The sequence below is a fragment of the Hyla sarda genome, chromosome 2 (assembly GCF_029499605.1).
Source record: "Hyla sarda isolate aHylSar1 chromosome 2, aHylSar1.hap1, whole genome shotgun sequence".
In the NCBI taxonomy this organism is placed as follows: Eukaryota; Metazoa; Chordata; class Amphibia; order Anura; family Hylidae; genus Hyla; species Hyla sarda.
Genome location: NC_079190.1, coordinates 424996552 through 425019464, shown reverse-complemented (window position 1 = coordinate 425019464; position 22913 = coordinate 424996552). Strand labels below are relative to the sequence as shown.

The 22913-nt window shown below is 41.1% G+C and overlaps 2 protein-coding genes across 10 annotated transcripts in view; one reads left to right on the top strand and one right to left on the bottom strand.

Moving 5' to 3' along the window:
- C2H1orf74 (chromosome 2 C1orf74 homolog) overlaps positions 1 to 22913 on the top strand; it is an 87301-nt gene that overhangs the window by 22017 nt on the left and 42371 nt on the right. The window contains exons 1-2 of one of the 6 annotated variants that reach the window (XM_056558968.1): positions 17511 to 17554; positions 19053 to 19094. The exons of 3 other annotated variants lie outside the window; for them this stretch is intronic. The gene's annotated coding sequence lies outside the window, so the exon portion shown is untranslated. Of the gene's footprint in view, positions 1 to 17510; positions 17555 to 19052; positions 19095 to 22913 lie in introns of those variants that run through there. 2 more of the 6 variants (XM_056558970.1, XM_056558971.1) reach the window with 2 other exon arrangements.
- LOC130356872 (interferon regulatory factor 6-like) overlaps positions 1 to 22913 on the bottom strand; it is a 50164-nt gene that overhangs the window by 1266 nt on the left and 25985 nt on the right. The window contains exons 1-7 of one of the 4 annotated variants that reach the window (XM_056558945.1): positions 19359 to 19775; positions 14758 to 14934; positions 10509 to 10713; positions 6248 to 6358; positions 1508 to 1651; positions 966 to 1355; positions 726 to 844 (exon numbers count right to left, since the gene is read on the bottom strand). In XM_056558945.1, coding sequence (XP_056414920.1) covers positions 726 to 844; positions 966 to 1355; positions 1508 to 1651; positions 6248 to 6358; positions 10509 to 10713; positions 14758 to 14934; positions 19359 to 19526 — 1314 coding nt within the window. In that variant the 5' untranslated portion in view covers positions 19527 to 19775. Of the gene's footprint in view, positions 1 to 725; positions 845 to 965; positions 1356 to 1507; positions 1652 to 6247; positions 6359 to 10508; positions 10714 to 14757; positions 14935 to 15071; positions 15312 to 17388; positions 17438 to 19358; positions 19776 to 22913 lie in introns of those variants that run through there. The other 3 variants (XM_056558947.1, XM_056558948.1, XM_056558946.1) reach the window with 3 other exon arrangements.

The following is a 22913-nucleotide window of genomic DNA, read 5'->3' as shown; positions in this document are numbered from 1 at the left end:
ATTGAAGAAAAATAGAACTCTCCTAAGATTACAAGTGCTAACTATACCCATAGATTAATTATTTGTGGAATGTAAGGGGGGGGGGGGGATCACAGCAGATGTACACGGTCTCCAAAACTTTCTAAACCCTGCCAAATGCCCCAACAACAGTTTATGACTTCATAAGGGGTACACTTGTATTCAGGAGACACCGCACAAAAAATCTTGATATGCTTATTCTTTTGTGTCTTCTGTGAAAATGACAAAATGTAAGCTGATGTTATATATTATTGTAAACATGTCATTCTAATAAACTCTATGAACCATTTGTAGGGGTCAAACATTTTCAAAATGAAGTCTGTCTTTTTATATGTTTGTTATGTTTTGGTAACTCAACTCCTTTGTAAACAGAATATGTGCCCAAAAACCTATGAGCGTTACCTGCAGTGCAGTAGGGCCATACTTGGGACACATGTAAGACATCTCAGAACAGTTGTACATATTTAGTTTTATGCAAACACAACCAACTGGAGCAGTGCTGTATGAGCACATTTTGCCCTAATTGTCAAAAGATCACATATCTCACCACGACCTTTATACATACAGAAACTTTACCAGCCCCTAATGCTCTTTCTTTTAAAACATGTGTTTACCTAATTTTAAACACTACATGACCAGTCTAGGTGGCGGAGTACTAAGAGTAATCTGGCATTCTGTAAACCTCTGTTTAGCAGAATGTAACTCACCTTAACAATGATAAGTTTGCGCTCCTTTGGTTTACCATTAGGCCATTCCTCTCCAAAACACAAGTAGATTTCATATGGCGGCTGCTTAGTTCCACTTCCTTTCTGATGTGTAATGAGTTCTGTTGAGGGCAAATTAATATATAAATAGATAGGTGGGTGTCACCAAGTGAACAGAATTCACACAGGATTGCTAATATTCATTGGCAAAAGTACAAATAAATAAATATTAGATAAACTTACCACTTAGAAATGTCTCTAAACAGAAAAGTTTCACTCTCTTCTGTCTCTCAATCAAATTCGGAGCATTTGGAGAAGGAGAACAAGGTCCTGTCCAGTATACTTTACACTGGCATAGTCTTATGGCATAGATGGCATGTCCGCTCACTTCTAATATAAGGCCTCTGTCCATGACATCTAGAAGGCGGCTTGTGTATAATTTCTGCCGCTCATTGACTATTTGATCTGGACCAGGGAACCGAACCTGCTCAAGACTTATGGGGCCAAAGAGCTCTTCCTCATTGGGCATTGGACCCAGATGTCCATAGAATAATCGGCACCCTTGGGGGTTACTGACAGTTGTCTGGCCAATCTCTTTCCCTCTGTACAGAAACTGAATTTCTAAATCTGTTACTGTAAAAGAAAACAAAAATAGATTGAAACTACAAAAATCACAATGATGGCATCAACAAAAGTGTTATTACAGTTGAAAAAAGATGCATGCCCATCAAGTTCAACCAAGGAAGGGATATAGAACAAGAAATACTATAACAGAGTTAACTTACTTGGCAGAGAATTAATCCACAAATCAGAAGTAAAAAATTCCATCGCTCCTAGGGTCTGTGGGACCTCCATATCTTGTGGCTCTGATTTTAGCCAATTTGGCTCTGGTGGGCAACGTTCAATGTTGGCAGGGGCCATAGGAGTATCTGTAAAATTTAGTTTATCTTTCACCATTTACATACATATTAATAGTTATATACTGTACATATATTCATTTAATCTGCTCACAGGTAATGATGATAATGTATTTATACTAAGAAGAAAAAGAGCTTAACCATGTATTTAGAGCAAATAAAAAACAAGACTTTATTTATATTCCATTAAAACATGTATAACGCATGCTTTTAGGTCTTTGTATTGCAACAATCCAAATACTATAAAGTGCATGAAGGGAGAGGGGTACATGTCACTGCATCATATATTCAGTACAAGACGTCAGTGCACATCATATATAAGATGGAATAACCATAATACTCCATACAATAGTGTACACTTGGGATGGGGAACTGATCACTCACTGTGGAGACCCTGATCCCTAACCTGTATATTCATCTATCACAGATATGTATGACCATATGCAAAGTTCTGCTTACCCATTTCTATTGCAGTAAACTCTGGCACCTTTCCTGACCTCAACGCACGTTTTGCAGTCCTTTTCAAGAGGTCACCGAAATAAGACGTCTTGAAAAAGACTGCGAAACGTGCGTTGAGGTCGGGGGTGGTGCCGGAGTTTACTGCAATAGAAATGGGTAAGCAGAACTTTGCATATGGTCGTACATATCTGTGATAGATGGATATACAGGTTAGGGATCAGGGTCTCCACAGTGAGTGATCAGTTCCCCATCCCAAGTGTACACTATTGTATGGAGTATTATGGTTATTCCATCTTATATATGATGTGCACTGACGTCTTGTACTGAATGTATGATGCAGTGACTTGTACCCCTCTCCCTTTATGTACTATATAGTACAGAGTGGGCCATTTATATGGATGCACCTTAATAAAATGGGAATGGTTGGTGATCTTAACTTCCTGTTTGTGGCACATTAGTATATGTGAGGGGGGAAACTTTTCAACATGGGTGGTGACCATGGTGGCCATTTTGAAGTCGGCCATTTTGAATCCAACTTTTGTTTTTTCAATAGGAAGAGGGTCATGTGACACATCAAACTTATTGGGAATTTCACAAGAAAAACAATGACTTGGGGTCATCTGAAGGCAATTGTCTATGCTGTGGAGATACGAGATGTGCAGCACCTGAAACTACGGATACTGGAAGCCTGTGCTAGCATTTCTCCTGTGGTGTTGCTATCAGTGTGTGAAGAGTGGGAGAAGAGGGTTGTATTGACAATTCAACACAATGGGCAGCACATTAAACACATTTTACAAGTGGTCAGAAACTTGTAAATAACTCATGAAAGAATAAAGTTACGTTAAAACCAAGCATATCATTGTTTTTCTTGTGAAATTCCCAATAAGTTTGATGTGTCACATGACCCTCTTCCTATTGTAAAAACAAAAGTTGGATTCAAAATGGCCAACTTCAAAATGGCCGCCATGGTCACCACCCATCTTGAAAAGTTTCCCCCCTCACATATACTAATGTGCCACAAACAGGAAGTAAATATCAACAACCATTCCCATTTTATTAAGGTGTATCCATATAAATGGCCCACCATGTATTTGGATTGTTGCAATACATGTCCATTAAAACATGCGTTATACATGTTTTAATGGAATATAAATAAAGTATTGTTTTTTATTTGCTCTAAATACATGGCTAAGCTCTTTTTTTTCTTAGTATACATGCTATTATGGAGCTGTATGCACATTGCAATAGGGTTTCCTGGGAAGAGACTCACATGATATAAGCATAGCTATGATAAAAGTAGGTCCACACCCAGTCAGAACTATTGTGTATATAATGATGATAATGTAGTCTTAGCCTAAATTAAGTCTAAACTTAATTGATGAAATGTTTATCACCCAAAAAATACCCAAGATCCATAAAATCAAATACAGTGACCCCCCCGACGTACGATGGCCACGACATCTGATGAAATCGACATACGATGGCCTATCAGAGGCCATCGCATATCGATGTCAGCATCGACATACGATGCTTTTTTATGTCGGGGCCATCGCATTAAGTGCTATCCGGCAGCGCCAAATGCTTAAGCTGCTGCCGGATAGCAGCTTAATGTTCCCCGTGTGGTGCGGTAAGTATTACTTACCCCTCCACGATTCTCCGGGGTGCCCTCCGGGTCCAGCGCTGGTCTTCCGGTGTCTTCTCGGCCCTCTCCAATGACGTCAATATGCTGCTGTGCACGTCATCCAATAGGAATGGCGTACGCAGCGGCGTAATGATGTCGCTACGCAGGCCCAGTAAGGCCTTGCGGAAGAAAGCAGAGGACCGGAGAAGACAGCAGAGGACCGGAGAAGACAGCAGAGGATCGTAGAAGACAGCGGAGGACCGGAGAAGACAGCGGAGAGCCCAGCGGAGGCCCGGGGACACCATCTCGAGCGGCGGGGACACCATCTCGAGCGGCGGGGACAGGTGAGTACAGCTTCCTATACTTTACATTGCACGAATCCCTCAACATACGATGGATTTGACAAACGATGGCTCGTTTGGAACGAATTACCATCGTATGTTGAGGGACCACTGTACGTGGATTCTACAAGCACTACTTATATGAATATTGTTATCCTGTAGATCATATCATATGATGTCTGCAGACGTCTTCTGTGCATGACTGATCACATATCACTCCTCTAGATCTATATACCTTTTATAGCAGGGACAACAACACACACATAAAAGATTCCTACTTCCAGTACATAGAGGTTTTTGTAGCATATTTTTCTAGTGTTCACCGAAGGTAAGTACAAGTCACATGTTTATAACATAGTTCCTGTACCTTGACAGACAGGCTGGACAACATTGCTAAACCTTATGATCACCAATAACAATGGGTTTAGTGTGTTACAAAACCATACATCTTATCCTATTGAAAGTAAAAACCCTTGGAGGGCCAGCTAAAAATAGGACAGTTTATTTACATGTTTTCACATGTGATAAGGCAGACCCATTCATAAGTGTACCTATTCTGAGACATTTCTTAGTTTAGAAGAGCAGGGAGAGACAACCACTTTCCCAGCCAGAAATATGTTGATAGTTGTTGTCATAATGTAACACGTGCCTGCTGGACACATATTCCTATAAAATTTCATTTAGTAAAAATGTAACAGTCCTATGTAATGTTAAGTGAACTTACAGTAAACTCAGCCAAACCCGAATCTGATGGCTCGGCCTTTGACTGCTTTAGTCTGTATAAATTCGAGAAGCTTTAAAATGCTCCAGGTGCCTGCAAAAAAAATTAAAAAATGGAAACAATCCTAGGAGATCGAAAACTGTCCTACTGGACTTTTCCAGGCAACTTGAGCATTTTGAAAGTGGTACTCATTTATACAGACTCAAGCAATCAATGGCTGGGCCATCCAGTTCAGATTTATCAGTGTTTGCTAAATGTTCGCTCAACACTATTCCTAAGTCAAGTGAGCGGAGGCAGATTTGCTTATGCATTAGATGAACTTTAACCCCTTTGCAGTCTCATTATGTATGCAAGATGAATTGGTAGAAAAATATGTGTGTTTCAAAGAAAAAAAATTGAAAAAAAATTGTGCAAACTCAAAAACCGTTTGGTGAAAACCGGATGGAACCGTACGCACATACGGTTCTGTACAGATCCCATTGACTCCCATGTTAAAAAACAAAACAAAAAAAACCATACGGTTTAATATGGTTTTTCCCCTGGACCAAAAACCGTGGTAGGCCACGGTTTTCTGAAAAAATGTATGGTTTGAAAATGGAGACAACCGTATACATTATGGTGCATACGGTTTTGAATGGGAAGTCTATGGGCACGGTTTTCTGTACGGTTGCATATGTTGTTTTTTTTTAATAAAAATGTATGTTGAAATTGTATAGCATAATTGTGGTGTAAACCCACCCTAACAGGTAATAACTGAAAGGCCCTGCGGTAGGCTCATGACACTTTAAGGGTAGGGTTACACTGGGCAGTTACGCAGTGTATTTGATGCTATGAGAAATCTGCTTAGCAGATATGCTGCGTATTCGCTAGGAGCAGACACCAGGCTTTACCCGCTTCAGACCGGTGTCTGCAATAAGGTTGGCCGCACTCACTAACTGTTTAGTGTTGTTGGCTCCCGAACCTTGTTGCAGACACAGGGCTGTAGCGGGGAAAGCCCTGTGTCTGCTAAATGGTTTTCAGCTGAAGAACCACATACACATCTACAACCATGACTGTGACATAGATTTCTGCCTTTCATTTCTAAAGTGGAGATAAAATCTTACAACACACTTTATACATTTTTTAAACACTTTATCAGGAAAACTCTGTTGATATTTATTGTCCCGTTTGTTCGTATAGAAGATATACCTGTGATGTCCTAAAGATGGTCATACTTATAAGACAGCTATCCTTCTCATTTGATACAATATCCCCTCCACCCCCCCAGTCTATGTGCATTCACGGCTTAATACACCTGCACTTTGAATGTGGAAAAAGCCACTGCCACACAATTCTGGCAGCAGCTTATCTCCATGAGGACACAAGAATCAGGCAGCCATCTCTCCTCAGATATCTGCCATCAAAGAAGAGTCAGGTGGCTGCTATTACACCAGACACTTAGTATATAGGTTTGTTATAATGTTTACCATTAATAGTTAATCCATTGAATGGTTCTTGGATTGGGACATGAAGTTGAGACTGGTTTATATCTTCCTCTTCATAGTCATCATCATCCCATGGTGAGGATCCGGTTGAACCTGTTATAGAACAAACCAAACATCAGAGAATACAGAAGACAATTTTTACTCTGATCAGGAATTAGTTTGTACTATTCATCTTCTGACACCATTAAGCCACAGTAAATCTAGCTCATAACATTTTCTTTTTTTTTTGTGTGTGATTTCTGGTGACTGGCTTCCAGTTGATTGTTATGTGATAGTTGTCTTTTTGAACAGCCCGACTGAGCAGCCGGTATACTTTCACTTTCAGATTAAATCTGACGGCCGCGTCTGAAGGGTTAATGCAGGGCATCACCGCAATCGATGATGTCCTGTATTAGCTGCGGGTCCCAGCCGTTGATAGCCGCCGGGACCGACCCGATACTGCGTGACCCCGCGGCATATCACGGGAGCCGGCGGAGGATGTAAATATACGTCCTTCGTCGTTAAGGGGTTAAGGAATGTAACAAGAGGTACAGTGAGCCTTAACATCTCACAGGTGTTTGATGACTTTTCACTAAAGTTGGACATGAAAATGAAAAATGAGATTTTTTTCAAATAGGCGAATAGGAGAAAAAGCCTCCCATATGTGGATATAAAGTGCTCTGTGGGGGCACTACAGGGCTCAGAAGAGAAGGAGCGCCATTGGGCTTTTGGAGAGAGAATTTGGTCGGAAAAGAAGTCGGGGGCCATGTGCGTTTAAAAAGCCCCCATGGTGCTAGAACAGTGGATCAACACACATGACCCCATTTTGTAAACTACACCCCTCATGGAATGTAATAAGGGGTACAGTGAGCATTTATACCCCACTGGCATCTGACAGATCTTTGGAACAGCGGGCTGTGCAAATAAAAAATGTAATTTTTAATTTTCATGGACGATTGTTAAAAAAAATCTGTCAGACACTTGTGGGGTATAAATGCAGGGGGGGGGTCCACTGTTCTGGCACTATGGGGGCTTTGTAAACACACATAGCCTTCAATTCCAGCCAAATTCTCTCTCCAAAAGCCCAATGGCGCTCCTTCACTTCTGAGCATTGTAGTGAACTCGCAGAGCACTTTACATCCACACAAGGGGTATTTCCTTACTCGGGAGTAATAGCGTTACAAATTTTGGCGGGCTTTTTTCCTATTGCCCTTGTGAAAAGGAAAACTTTGAGGTAACTCCAGCATTTTAGTGAAAAAAATCTAATTTTTCATTTTCATGTCCAACTTTAACAAAAAATTGTCAAACACCTGTGGGGTGTAAATGCTCACTATACCTCTTGTTATGTTATGTGAGGGGTGTAGTTTCCAAAATGGGGTCGCATGTGTTTTTTTTTTTTGCGTATGACAGAACGGCTGTAACCAGCAGCCCCCCCCCCCCCCCCCTGTGCAAATCACCAGTTTAGGCCTCAAATGTACTTGGTCCACTCTCACTCCTGATCCCTGTTGTGTGCCCGCAGAGCACTTTACGTCCACATATGGGGTATTTCCGTACTCAGGAGAAATTGCGTAACAAATTTTGGGTGTCTTTTTTCCTTTTACCTCTTGTGAAAATGAAAAGTATGGGGGAACATCAGCATGTTTTTGTAAAAAATTTTACTTTTTTTACACTAATACGCTGGTGTAGACCTCAACTTTACCTTTTCATAAGAGGTAAAAGGAGAAAAAGACCCCCAAAATGTATTACACAATTTCTCCCGAGTACGGAAATACCCACTATGTGGCCCTAAACTGTTGCCTTGAAATACAACAGGGCTCTGAAATGAGAGAGCGACATGTGCATTTGAGGCCTAAATTAGGGATCTGCATAGGGACGGACCCGGATGCAAGCATGATGCTTGCCTACTCTGCCAAAATACCCTACAGCAGTGTTCTCCAAACAGGGTGTCTAAAGCTGTTGCAAAACTCCCAGCATGCTTAGACAGTCAATTGCTGTCAGGCAATACTGGGAGTTGTTGTTTTGCAAAAGCTGGAGGCTCTGTTTGGAAACAGTGCCATACGAGACTTTACTTTTTTTTTGGAGGGGGTGGGGAATTGTGTAAGGGTGTGTACATATGTAGTGTTTTACTTATTTATTTTGTGTTAGTGTAGTGTTTTAGGGTACATTTACACGGGCGGGGGTTCACAGCAAGCATCCTGTTGGGAGTTTGAGCTGCAGCGGAAAATTTGCCATAGATCAAACTTGCAGCAGTGAACTCACTGTAAACCCCCGCCTGTGTGAATGTACCCTGTACATTCACATAGGGGAGGGGGGACTCCAGCTGTTGCAAAACTACAATTCCCAGCATGCACTGTCAAACTGTGCATGCTGGGAGTTGTAGTTATGCAACAGCTGGAGGCACACTGGTTGGGAAACACTGAGTAAGGTAACAAACCCTAACCCAATGTTTTGCAACCAATATGCCTTTAGCGGTTGCAAAACTAAAATTCTCAGCATGCACTGAAGGGAAAGCTGGGAGTTGTAGTTATGCAACAGCTGGAGACACAACTACAACTCCCAGCATAACATTTGTCTGTCTGTGCATGCTGGGAGTTGTAGTTATGCAACAGCTGGAGGCACATTTTTCATACAAAAAATGTGCCTCCAGCATAAGCCAATGGTGGTTGCATAAATACAACTCCCAGCATGCCCTTTGGCTGTGCATGCTGAGAGTTGTATTATACAACAGCTGGAGGCACAGTGGTGTGCTTCCAGCTCTTGCATAACTACAACTCCCAGCATGCACAGACAGCCAAAGGGCATGCTGGGAGTTATAGTTGAGCCTCTGGCGGTTGCATAACTACATCTCACAGCATGCCCTTTGGCTATGCATGCTGGGAGATGTTGCTAAGAAACAGCAGGAGGCAAGGCCTTACCTCCTGCTGCTGCCTCTTCAGTTAGTCGCCCCCGCCACTGAGGATAACCGCCCGCCGCAAATCGACGCCGATTGCCGCCCATCGACAGGTGAGGGACCTTCACTGCCTCGAGCCAACGGTTCCCCCGCTCTGAACAAACTACTGTGGAAGGGCAGAGCGGGGGAACCGAAAGTTAACCCCCCCACCCCCGCCCCGATCTGCTATTGGTCGGTTGCTTCTGACCTATCAATAGCAGGGATAGGAGGGGTGGCAACCCTGCCACCCCGCTCCTGTCTCGGCAGGGTGATTGGCATTGTCTCTGACAGCGACGATCACCCTTATTTTCCAGGTCATTGGGTCACCAGAGACCTGTGTGACCCAGAATTGCCACTAATTGCCCCCAGGCATTGTCTCGGGATGCCTGCTGAATGATTTCAGCAGACATCCTGTTCCGATCACCGACCGTTGAGGATCGGAATTCCCACGGACATACAGGTACGCCCTTGGTCCTTAAGTACCAGGGAGCAAGGGCGTACCTGTACCCCCTTAGTCTCCAACAGGTAAAAGCACCAGGCAAAGAGTGATATAGAGTCTACCTAGTATGAATGCCCGCATGACACATAGTAAACAGCTCTAAGCTAATTTGTTCTGTTCCAGTCTAAAGGGATTAGTATTCAGGCAGAATTATATGCACCTGCTTTTCAGTTGCCATGATCTCATTGCACAGTACCATCATTTTCCAAGCAACTAATATCTATGGAAGAGATTTATCAAAACCTGTCCAGAGGAAAAGTTGCTGAGTTGCTCATAGCAAGATCGCTTCTTTCATTTTTCAGAGACCTTTTCAAAAATTTAAGAAGACATGTGATTGGTTGCTATGGGCAACTCAGTAACTTTTCCTCTTGATATGGAGTTGCTACAGGTTACACATCTGAGGGCTAATTAGCCTCTGCCTCTAGACAGTGCAGGATGTTTAAGAGGTATGCTCTGATGTGTACCTGTAGGAACCAGTAGAAGTGGCAGGTGGCCGCGAAATGGACGTTGTTCCATTCAGTCTGCTCCTTCCCCAACAATTGTACCCGCCTGACTCATGTAAGTGCATAAAAATTGTCTTATTTGTGCATCCAACTTGCGAGTGCCATACACATTCTGTCTCATTGGGATTATTACCAGTTGCTCTTTGCTATCAGGATAGAGCACCGTGGTGTATGGAGTAAGCCAGGAATCGCACCTGTACCTCCGGGACGATCCTGCTCAAGTAGAAGCCTGTAGTGCCGTCCCCCACTTCTTTTTCTGTTTCCTCTTGATATGTTTTGATAAATCTCCCCCTATATCTTTAGCAAATTGTAAATTGAACTTTTAATTCTCACCTGGGTTAATGATTGATCCTTGAGACTGAGGTATGTCATACACCTCATAGATTTTGATAGGATTCATAGGAATTTCTTTGGTGCCATCATACATGAGCTTGAACTCCCGGCTCTTATTTAGGGCACAGCGCATTTGGGCCTTCCATTTGGCTGGATCAGGATCATCCACTCCTTCATGATACTTGCCTGTCTCCACAGCCCATGCCTGTGAAAAGAAATATGGGACTGTAATATAATATAGTAATAAAGTATTAGGAATTTTCTAGTAATAATTCTTAAAGAGTACCCTATATGCTAGAGCTACCAGGTATTAAAAGGAATTTGATCAGGTCCTCAGGGTTGCGTCCCAGTCACATTGGCCAAGTCCCGCGCCTTTCATGCTTGATTCACAACCCAAGTGCACTGTTTGTTGTTCACCTCACCTGCCAGGTCCTGGGGGGCCTAACAAGTTCTCTTTAAAGAGGTATACTATAGAAGACATATCTTTAGGATAGACTGCAATACCAGATCAGTGGAGGTTCAACCCCAGGCACTCACACTGAGCAGCTGATGGAAGGGGTGAATGTGGCAGCCTCTTCATGTTTCACCAGGCACAGCACCATACATTCTGCAGTGCCTATGTCTCGTATTGCAGCCATCTGCTGTTACAGTAACAGAAACAAATAATACTGAAAGTACAATTTGATATTTTGTAGTTTTTTTTCCCTTACAACAGATTACAAGAACAATAAAATACTGGGAGACCACTATAAAACCTGACTATTCAGTCCTCTATAAAGGGTTAACAGGCGTCTTGTATCACAACTACAAAACCGCCACATTAGGTACAAGAAAATGTGACCTTGCTGTGAAAAACTAAATTAGCTCGTTACAAAATTAACCATTTCGCTTAATATTAAAATACTAACCCTGGCAAAATAGATTTTAGGGTCCATTACGACAACATTTTAAATGTAAATTATGTTGCAATAAAGTTTTATTGAAATTATTTATCCAAAATAAAGAACATTTAAAGAAGATGTTCAGCGGTATGAAATTCTTCCTCTATCCACAGGATAGGGGATAAAATGTCTAATCGCGGGGGTCCGACCAATGGGACCCCCCACAATCTCCTGCAAGGGACCCTGGCTTTACCCTGCTAGAGCGGGTTTCGTACCCAGCATGTCCACTGGTCGGAGCATGCCCCCTCCGCTAATCTCTATTGGAGAGGCGGAGACACACGAACACTGTGTCTCCACCTCTCCCATAGAGATGAATGGAGGGGGCGTGTTTCCACCAGCTGATCTGCTGTGTGCAAAACGTCACTTCCTTGAGCAGAACCAGGACCGAGCCGAGATTGCGGGGTTCCCTTTTTACCACTGGACATCTTTTTTAACCAATATTTGAACTGAAGGACACAGTAAAATGTTAATACTAACAATATCCACATGGGTTCCACTTTCTGACAATCACCCCTCTGGGAGAAGTTGGTAGGTTATTGGTGGATCCTGGAAGAATTTCTTGACAATATCTATTGTGTATGGGCAGGTTTAGACGGGTGGTGTGTGTGGTGGGCTCAAAAGGCCCATAGATAAGGCAATAAACTTTCTAACCTTTCCAAAATCAGATAAAAACTGTTTACATTGTTTAAAGTCAAATAATGATACAGATTAAATCACTGTACAACACACAATTGCTCACTGCTTTGATTTATTTCTGTAACTAATTTACTAATTACATTTGTACAATTGAGTGTCTAGGAGAGGGTTTGTAAGAAAAGCACTTTCTATGCCCCACCATGTCCTTTTATAGGGTAAACAAAGATTAGTGATGGATAAGGTTTGGGTAAACCTTCAGTCCAGAAGGACAGAGCAGGACCTCGCCTACCTTCATGTTAAATGAGGTTTATCCCTCTGTAAACAGGCTGTAAATAAAGGTCTGACTACGAGTCGATTACCAATTAATGCAATGTTATTCAGTTGGTTCAGATACTTTAGTACGCAAAGCAAACTTAACTCCCCATCCCATCTATCCTTCAGTCATCTAAACCTTATTAGCTTGGTGATGGTTAATACAACCAATGTAACCACCGTAACCACAACCACTGTTCTTAGTAATGAACCATTAACATGAAACATTTCAGTGCCAAACAATATATAGTCACATAAGTAATTCCAATCATAGGAAAAGAGTTTACTCTCCCTGACAGTGTCAAGGTTGCCTAGACATGGCTTATGAATACTGTAAATAAAAATACTGCTCTGATCTTTAATTCCTGTACATGTGTACTCTGCAGTTATAGTTATGATGACCATATATGAATGAACTAGTTGTAAAGATAACTGTGAAGTGTAACACGATTGAGCATAGGGTTACAGTGCATTTACACATCATAGTTAACCCCTTATTGATGCTGCCTATTTTGGCCTTAAGGACTTAGTCCAATTTTTCATATATACCCTGTCTCACTTTAAGTGCTAATAACTTTGGGATGCTTAAAAGGGGTGCTCAACCCCTAAACAGTACCACTCACTTATCCCAGTGATTTCCCCCACTCCTTCTGACAGGACAACAGTGCTCATTTAGGTGTGTTTACATAGCAGGTGACGTAAAAGTAGAATGTTTTATTTACTGTAATGGTTGTCAGTCATATTAGCTCCACCATGTTCAGCAGGTAAAATTATATTTCCATTAGGCTAAGTTTCTACTTGGTTTTTTTGTGACCCAAAAAAAACACCAGAAAAAAACGCCACAGCATTGTGGCATTCTTTTCTTGCGTTTTTTTGCATTTGAGTGGAAATTGCATTTTTGGCCCCTTTGGAGTTTTTTTGGTACCCAAAATTGGTTGGGTACCAAAAAAAAAAAAATGTATTTAATGAAATTTTTATTTTTTATAACAAACTTTTAATACATTTTTAATAAAGTGTGTGTTCCACTTTTTTTTCTCTATATTTTTTTAGTTAGTACTACTACTCCCAGCATGGAACAGACTGTTCCATGATGGGAGTAGTAGTACCTGTACTAATAGACATATCGCCCCGATATGACATATCGTCACGACTGACACCCGATGCGATCATCCATATAGTAGAAACAGCGCTCGCATTTCTGATCTGTACTCCGGCCAGTGATGTGAATAGAACATCACTCATTCATATTTTCCACCCAGAGTGGGGATTAGCTGGATGGTTGCACCTCAGTGGGAAATATGAATTCACATCACTGACTGGAGTATAGTGCAGAGATGTGAGCGCTGTATAGACCCGCTCCACATCTCTGCAATAGATAGGACAATCGCATCAGGTGTCAGGAGTGATACCCGCTTTAATCTGTCCTTAATTGCAGGTACTACTACTCCCCACATGGAGCACACTCTGCTCCATTTTGGGAGCAGTAGTACCTGCAGTACTCCTGACACCCACTATGATCCTCCTGTATAATGTATAGATGCGGGCGGCCGCTCTTCTATGGTCCCCTGCACTGACGTATATATACACCTATTCATATTTCCCACAGAGAGTTGTAATTGGCTGGAACCATCTGGCCAATCACAGCTCTCTGCGGGAAATATGAATAGGTGTATATATACGTCAGTGCAAGGGACCATAGAAGTGTGGTTGGCCGCATCTATACATTATATAGGAGGATCGCAACAGACCCGGGTGATCTGTCAATTAGTACAGGTACTACTATTCCCATCATGGAACAGTGTGTTCCATGCTGGGAGTAGTAGTACTACCTTAAAAAATTCAAAAAAGGAAAAAGAAGTGAAAAACACACACACTACATTTTTATTATTGTCGGCTATATTTTTACTGCCCTGCCCGCACACATAAATTGATCCCTGCTTTAAAAACTAATAAAAATGTTGTCATAAAAAAGATACATTTCATTAGTGTATCTTTTTATTTTTTTTTAATGGTACCCTACGAAATTTAATTAAAAAAGGTATCTCCATCACTTTTTTGAATTTGCTAAAAACCGCCTGCAAAAACCCCAAAGTTAAAACCTATATGTCGTTTTTCTTGTCTTTTTTTCACTCCCAAAGGATTCTATGGGAGAAAAACGCCACAATTTCAGGGAAAAAAACGCCATTGGCTCAACACCCTGCGACTTTGCAAAACCACCAAGGAGCTAAAAAAGAATTTAAAAAAAATGCCAAAGGGCAACAAAAAAAAAAACGCCAAGTGGAAAAACAATTTTGCGATTTCTCATTGATTTACAGCTAACATCTGGCCACAGCGTTTTTAGCCTCAGGAATGTTATTCACCTTGAAGATTGTGTTCTCTTCTTCATGCTGAGGACTGTGACGTGTAGCATGCTTCCATGGGATTTGAAATATCTTGGCCTCCCTGTTTAACCATGTAAGACCAGGATACAGTCCACTGTCCACTTGAGCCACCAGCCACGGCTTTAGACGAACACGACGAGGTTGCAGAACCATTTTCTGTAATAAAGAAACCGATAATGAGATGTTTGGTGAAAAGCAAGTCTTCTGTTTACTGTCTGAGGAGTCAGAATTCCTCTAGTGGAACAATCAAGGTCAATTAAGAATAGATTATAGTAGATAATGTTTGTCTCTACCTGATGAATTCGTCTTTAGCTATTGTAGCTCAATTTACTGCTGCCTGTCATCTCTGTCACTGAACAAATATTTAGCTGGGTCAAGAATTCCAGAACATCTATTAGATGACTTTACCCTCTCACCCTTTAAATACAGACACATTTTTCTGTGTCACTTCAGAGTCACAAACTGGCTTCTTCTGAACACAAATTTTTACCTGTCCAGTTGTGTCAACCAGATGTGGTCAAGTTTAAGTTAAAGAGAAGTTTATGTGAGTAAGAGCTGAGCAAATATTATTGAATTCAGTGGAGTGGCTGCCATCTTCCAATTGTGTTGCATGGGAAGAGCAGCTGGCCTAACTAAAGTCACAGGACCCCCAGTGTAGCCAAAGTTGAGGGTCACAGAGGCGACAGACCTGGTCTACTTCTATTAAATACTTTTTTTTCCTTACCTTTTACAATTTTTTTAAATTTAATTTATCTTTCACTTCCCTGCAGGACTTAATGTGGACCAACCACATGGGTCAATAAGCAAGTGCTTTTGATTGTTTTAGATATTAAAACAAAGCGATAGAGAGTAATCCCCTTATATAGGCCCCACTCACATCTGCTTTTTGGGATACATTGTCAATATAAGTTAGCACAGCAAAAAGGTATTCCACTGCATACCCAGGGTGGCCCATTGACTTTAATGGAATAAATGTAGTCCACTAGTGATTATGTTTCATTTATTTTCTGAAAGTATATTTTATTTATTTATTTTTGCAGGACCTAAATACATAGTCTACCACACTTTTCTTCAGAAACAGAGTATAGTCAGTCTTACACTACATTTGGTCCTTTAAAGACCATGGGGTCTGCTGTGGTTTGTGTCAACATGTCTTTTTGTTGATGTGTACTGGCAACTTAAAACAAGAATGAGATGTAAATATAGCGCTAAGACTTTGGATATTTTAGCTCAAACTTGAAAGGTGCTCAAACAACACATAGAAATATGTGATTAAAGGGGTACTCCGGTGGAAAACTTTTTTTTTTTTTTCAACTGGTGCCAGAAAGTTAAACAGATTTGTAAATTACTTCTATTAAAAAATCTTAATCCTTACAGTACATTACCACAGTGCTCTCTGCTGCCACCTCTGTCCATTTTAAGAACTGTCTAGAATAGGAGTAAATCCCCATAGAAAACATATGCTGCTCTGGACAGTTCCTAAAATGGAGAGCACTGTGGTCATGATGTCAGCTCTGTGTTCCAAAAAGAAACAAATTTCCTCTGTAGTATTCAGCAGCTAATAAGTACTGTAAGGATTAAGATTTTTTAATAGAAGTAATTTACAAATCTGTTTAACTTTCTGGCACTAGTTGATTAGAAAGAAAAAAGTTTTCCACTGAAGTACCCCTTTAAGCACTCAAGCTAGTAACATTAGTATGTGACTATGAATAGTTTTGAATAATTTACAGTGTACAGAATCTAAAGTTCTGTAGAAAACAGATGAAAGGTTGAGAAGTATATTCCCAAGGCCTTTCGATCTTTTCAACTAGTAGGTGGAAGGCAACCAGCAAGTACCTATATATAATTGTGGAGTTTTCGAATACTGATCATAGAAAGCTCCTTACATAAGTCTAAGATTACGGTAAGTTCACATTGTGTATAATTTCCCAATGGATTTCTATTCTATGCATGCATTATGATCCATAATCAGCCAAAAAAATCACGGATCAAAATACTCACAAACATTTTATGCCGTATGAACCTTGCCAAGTGTAGGAAATTACTTATGCCCAAAATCTTTATTTCACATATTGTTTCAAACAGGTATTAACAAAACATGATAAAACAAAATTGGCAATACAAATGCAGATTCATTTATGCTTGGCTCTAGGGGAGCAAGATACAACCTATCAGCTTCTTTATTCAGGCAATTACAGGTTCCATTTTGGCCTAATTCTTTAGTTAGGAGAGTTCCTTATAAAGTTAGATGAACCTGTCACTCTTGGTGAGTTCATCTGACTGTCTGGGGTGTTTGACCTTCCGACAGATGATGTTTGTGGTAAAAATGGTCGGGCATGTTGTTCTCTACCACTCAACCCTATTGTTCTAAGAGGGGTAAGCTGACGCCGGAGCTGTATAACTATAACTATATATATATATATATATATATATATATATATAGACACACACACACCCCTTCCCTCCTTATAGAAAAAAAAACTAGAATGGTTGGTTGTTCATGTGTATTAGGGTGGTCAGGAGAGATAACTGTCAGTGGACAGTTCAGAGATCGGAACCATACAGCCACCTTTAGTGTCTATGACCATCTTTAAATCCCATTTAACATACATCAGGCATGAAATTCCTAGCTCAAAACACCCTGGACCCTGTCTCCAGAAAAATGCCCGCTCAACCAATCAGGACGCAGGTCATCGTGGCAGCCAGTAACTGGCTGAATGAGAACCATGGTACCAGGAAGTGGTGAAAGGCAAAACAGCTGCGGGGCATCAGGCAGGTGATGACTTTTTCTATTTTATTTTTTCTATTCAAGCCTGGCCTCCAAAACAAGAAGCAAACACAATGTAGCCCAGCTAAAATATCAACGTTTGATCAAGTGACTTAAAATAATATGTTACATCAAGTAATATTTAGCATATAGCAATAATGTAGGTGTAGGTGTTTCAGTTAAAGAAACTCCATGATTTCAGCCAACCAACCATGATCACATGACCAATAAAGGCATCTATAGTCTATAGTGGTTCCTGTTGCCTTGATAGATTCCAACACAATACTTTTGACCTTCAAAGTACACTGAGGTCTAAGCACATGCCCTGAGACCTTTGTACAGAGTGTCTGTGTAAACAAGCACACCATATTAATCCAGCCTAAAGTTATCATACACATAGGATTAAATTTAATGACATTATGGGCCTCATTTACTAAGAGTGTCGGGTTTTTACTAGTGGGAAATGTTGTTTCAGACTTGCAGGATTCCACTTTATTTACTATTGGGAAAAGTCGGGACAATTTTCTGACCAGCTTTTTCTAAGTGGAAATTTCCAGTCATTTATCCACAGGATTTTCTGTGAATTCAATAGTAAATCAGTCGGGTTGTGAAACCACGCCAACTTTTGGACCGGCAACACTCCCTTTGCGACAGACCATGCCCCTTTTTCGGCTTTTCACAGTGCAATGTCGGGTTTGTCAGATTTTCCAGGTGCACACTGGCGCAGACATGTCACAGACACTCTGCGCCAAAATAACCAGACAAAAACTGGTCGGTTTCAGCTTAGTAAATGAGGCCCCATGTTTGAAATAAGTATTGTTCATCAACTGAATTTTACAACATTCACTTTAGGTGGATGGTGACAGACCACCCTCATCTGACATGGAGTCAGCCAAGTTTGACATTTGAATCCAATAGTTGTTTGTTCATGAATGATAGTTCAGAAAAAACATTTGTCCTTTGTTCAGCGTCACTGATCATGTATGGCCAGTCCAAAATATGCATTGCTGCACCACAAAAACAGTCTTCTATCTTATGTGTTTGGTCTCCTATAGTCTCAGATCTGACTTTGGGTACCCAACACCAACAAAATGTTTGTTACAGAAAGTTTCAAAACTTTACAGATGAGAAAATTAAACATTGTGTATAAATGTAGCCAAACACATGAAATATCCAAACAGCTGACCAAGAGAGGGTCTTGGCTGCTCTAACACAGGGGGTCTTCAAATGCTGAAACTTCTGGAAACAAATCAGCAAATTTGTAAGCACTAACAGACAAAAGCATGCCCAGGATCTAACACCAACATGGTGCAGGTATATTCTAAATGTAATGGTCACAGCATTACTGGTTGTGTCTCTACTTAAACAACTCCATGCAAACTTAAATGGAAAGAGTCAATGCTTATCCACTGTAAAAGGGATTGGAAGTAATTTGTTTGACATGGTACACACAACTCTGGTTTATTTATATAATATTTAGTTTATGCTTGTACTTTCCAGTTCACAGAACTGTATGAACCACATAAACCCCAAGCTTCAAGTGATACTTGTAAGTAAATCCAAACATGTACCCCAACACTAGAAAACAAACTGGCACTGTATCAAGTTTTTCATTAGGCAAAAAAGTTATTATTGAAAAAAAAGTCTCATCATCCTGTTGCAAGTGAAGAAGGGGATCTGAGTCAATATCATCTATACATGATCATTGTGTTCAGAGGTTCCACCAAAACTGGAATATTTCAATGAGTCAGTTAGCAAAGGAAGGATCCCAGCAAACTACAAACACGGAAAATGTAGTAAAGTTTTGTCTTACCTCCACCTGGCTCCACACAGCAGATCCCTGACTATTAGTGTCCAGGCAATGGATGAATGAATGACAATAGTAGTGGAGTCCCTGGGTCTGACCCCCTTTAGCCTTTGACCCTCCTCCTCCCTGTAATTCCTGTGCTAATGACTTCTCTCCCCTTCCTGCCTGGCTCATGTATGGCTGACATCATTTGGCTAAGGGCTTCTGGGCACACCTAGCAAATGAGGAGGCCTATGCTGCTAGCCACTCATCCTCACAGCATGACTCAAGGCACCATGGGAGCACAGCAGGCAGCATTTCTCAACCTCCTCTGTGTGTAAATGTGTATGCAGGGGCTGTTTATGTCTGCTACTGGAGACACCACTGTAATGTATATATCTACTGTTCTCCTTGTCTCCATATATTGCACCACAAATGACTTTGGCTAGGATATGAATTGTGGCCACATTTAGTCTAATCATGCTGAAGGCATCTGGCAGAACATCCACTAACACTATGGTAAAAGCCGGAACATCTTTTCATATACTATGACTATAGCATGACTGACTTGGCTTCTCATCCTGACGCGGCCTTCTTAGGGATTAAACATCCCAACTGGGTGATGTATTATGAGCAAGAGTCTGAGATAATATCAGCATAAACAGTGCAGTGATGGAAGGTGTGATTTCCAACATACAAGAAACTATTTTAATCTAGACATTAAAGGAAAACTGTCAGCTTGCTCCCCCCGCACTAACCAGCGGTACTGGCTGGTAGTGCGGGGGACTCTGATCAATTTGATGCTTACCATGCGCGGATCCGCCCCACCGTTCAGACGTAATCTTTTATTTTCGGTATATGCTAATTAGGTGCTAACTTGCACTGGCCGGGATAACTGGCACTCTGACGTCAGCGTTTCTAGCCGCAGCGCCACCCAGCTCATCAATATTCCTCCCCTTCCTCCGCTTCTCCCTCTTCTCCCCACTCTGTAATGAAGAGGGAGAGGCGGAGGGGAGGAATATTGTGTAATGAATGAACCTGAATTCGTTACAAATTTCAGCCAATATTTGATTCACAACTAATGCAAATATCACAACGATTCTATCGCACGAATCTCTTAATTAAACTCCCTTTTACAGCGTTCCAGGCTCCAAGGGATCTAAAAGGGCAGATCCACATGTCAGTACATGGGTTAAGGGATGCTGGGAAGGCGGGAAGGCAAGGCGGGAAGGGAGGTAGGAGGGATGACCCTGAATCACATGCAGGATGCAGCCTCTCAGCAGTCAGTCCCCCCTGTGATGTCACAGCCCTATATAATCGGCAGCCATATTATGGACAGCCACTTCATTCATTACACTGCAGAGATATAGAACGGACATTGCTGTGTGTGTGTTACAGCAGAGAAAAGCGCATTCCAGCAGCATTTAACATCCTCCTAGGCACATCGTGGACGGAGAGAATTGTTTTTTTCACTGAAAAGGATTTTTACTGCAGCTGCAGGCATTAACCTCCCAGTTACTTTCTTTAGCCTAGTATTACAGAGAGGGGCAGATAGCTGTGTGTTGTCTCATAAATTTCAACAAGCTGCATCAACTTCATAAACCTTAGCAGAGGAGGCAGTAATAATTTTTCTACGCAATTCAGTGTCTTTGTTCCACAAAAAATCATCTGCTGGTTATACTAGTCTGTCAAAGACTATTAGGAATGGACTGCTGGTTATTATACATTTTACAGAGTGCAATTTTGTGTTTAGCACACAGCTTTATATGGCTGCAGCACTGTTGTGTACTGCTGGTGTTTTACAAAAATACATTTTTTTAAAGGTACTGTAGCGCATTTTTCTGCCCTCATCGGTGCATACCGCATACGTACATCTAAGTAGTGTATTATTTTTTACCTGTCAATCTGTCAAGGGCCTACATCCTGTAAAAGTCCAGGCAACAGTACTAACCGGCTGGTGTTGTACTCAGATACTTTTTTAAGTGTACTGTAGAGCATACTATATACCTACAGTGGGAATCAAAAGTTTGGGCACCCCAGGTAAAAATTTGTATTAATGTGCATAAAGAAGCCAAGGAAAGATGGAAAAATCTCCAAAAGGCATCAAATTACAGATTAGACATTCTTATAATATGTCAACAAAAGTTTTTAAGATTTTATTTCCATCATTTACACTTTCAAAATAACAGAAAACAAAAAAATTGGCGTCTGCAAAAGTTTGGCCACCCTTCAGAGTTAATATCTTGTACTGCCCCCTTTGGCAAGTATCACAGCTTGTAAACACTTTTTGTAGCCAGCCAAGAGTCTTTCACTTCTTGTTTGAGGTATCTTTGCCCATTCTTCCTTTTAAAAGTCTTCCAGTTCTTTGAGATTTCTGGGCTGTCTGTCATGCACTGCTCTTTTAAGGTCTATCCATAGATTTTCAATTATGTTGAGGTCAGGAGATTGTGAAGGCCATGGCAGAACCTTCAGTTTACGTCTCTTGATGTAATCCCCCGTGGATTTCAAGGTGTGTTTAGGATCATTATCCATTTGTAGAAGCCATCCTCTCTTTAACTTCAGCTTTTTCACAGATGGCATCAAGTTAGCATCCAAAATTTGCTGACATTTTATTGAATCCATTTTTCCTTCTACTCATGAGAGGTTCCCTGTACCACTGGCTGCAATACAACCCCAAAGCATGATTGATCCACCCCCCATGCTTAACAGTTGGACAGAGGTTCATTTCATTAAATTCTGTTCCCCTTCTTCTCCAAACGTACCTTTGCTCATTTGGCCAAAAAGTTCAATTTTAACCTCATCGGTCCACAGAACTTGTTTCCAAAATGCATCAGGCTTGTCTATATGTTCATTTGCAAAGTTCAAACGCTGATTTTTGTGGTGAGGACGTAGAAGAGGTTTTCTTCTGATGACTCTTCCATGAAGAACATATTTGTACAAGTATCTCTTTATAGTGGAATAGTGTACCACAACTCCAGTGTCTGCCAGATCTTCCTGGAGGGATTGTGCAGTCAAACGTGGGTTTTGAATTGTTTTTCTCACAATCCTGCGAGCTGTTCTGTCTGGTATTTTTCTTGGTCTTCCAGATCTTGCTTTAACTGTTCCTGATGACTGCTATTTCTTAATTACATTCCGAACAGAGGATATTGACATCTGAAAAAGTTTTGCTATGTTCTTATAGCCTTCTCCAGCTTTGTGAGCGTCAACTATTTTCAGTTTCAGATTTCTAGATAAATGCTTAGAAGAACCCATGGTGCTGATTGTTGGGGCAAGGTCAAATGAGTCTGGGCATTTAAAACCTTTGAGATTGACATGACCTGGTCTTCCCAGATGATGATTGAGAACAATCCATGACACTGGCAGTTCTCAGCTTTTCAAAGGGGGCAGTGCATGCTATAAATTCTGCAGGGTGCCCAAACTTTTGCAGATGCCATTTTTTTGTTTTCTGTTATTTTGAAAGGGTAAATGATGGAAATAAAATCTAACTTTTTAATCCAGTAGAAAAAGGATTCCACGGCACTCTGTGTTTTTTAGAACAGAACGCCGACCAGCGCTTAGTTTCGCGACAGGTGACGCTTTGTC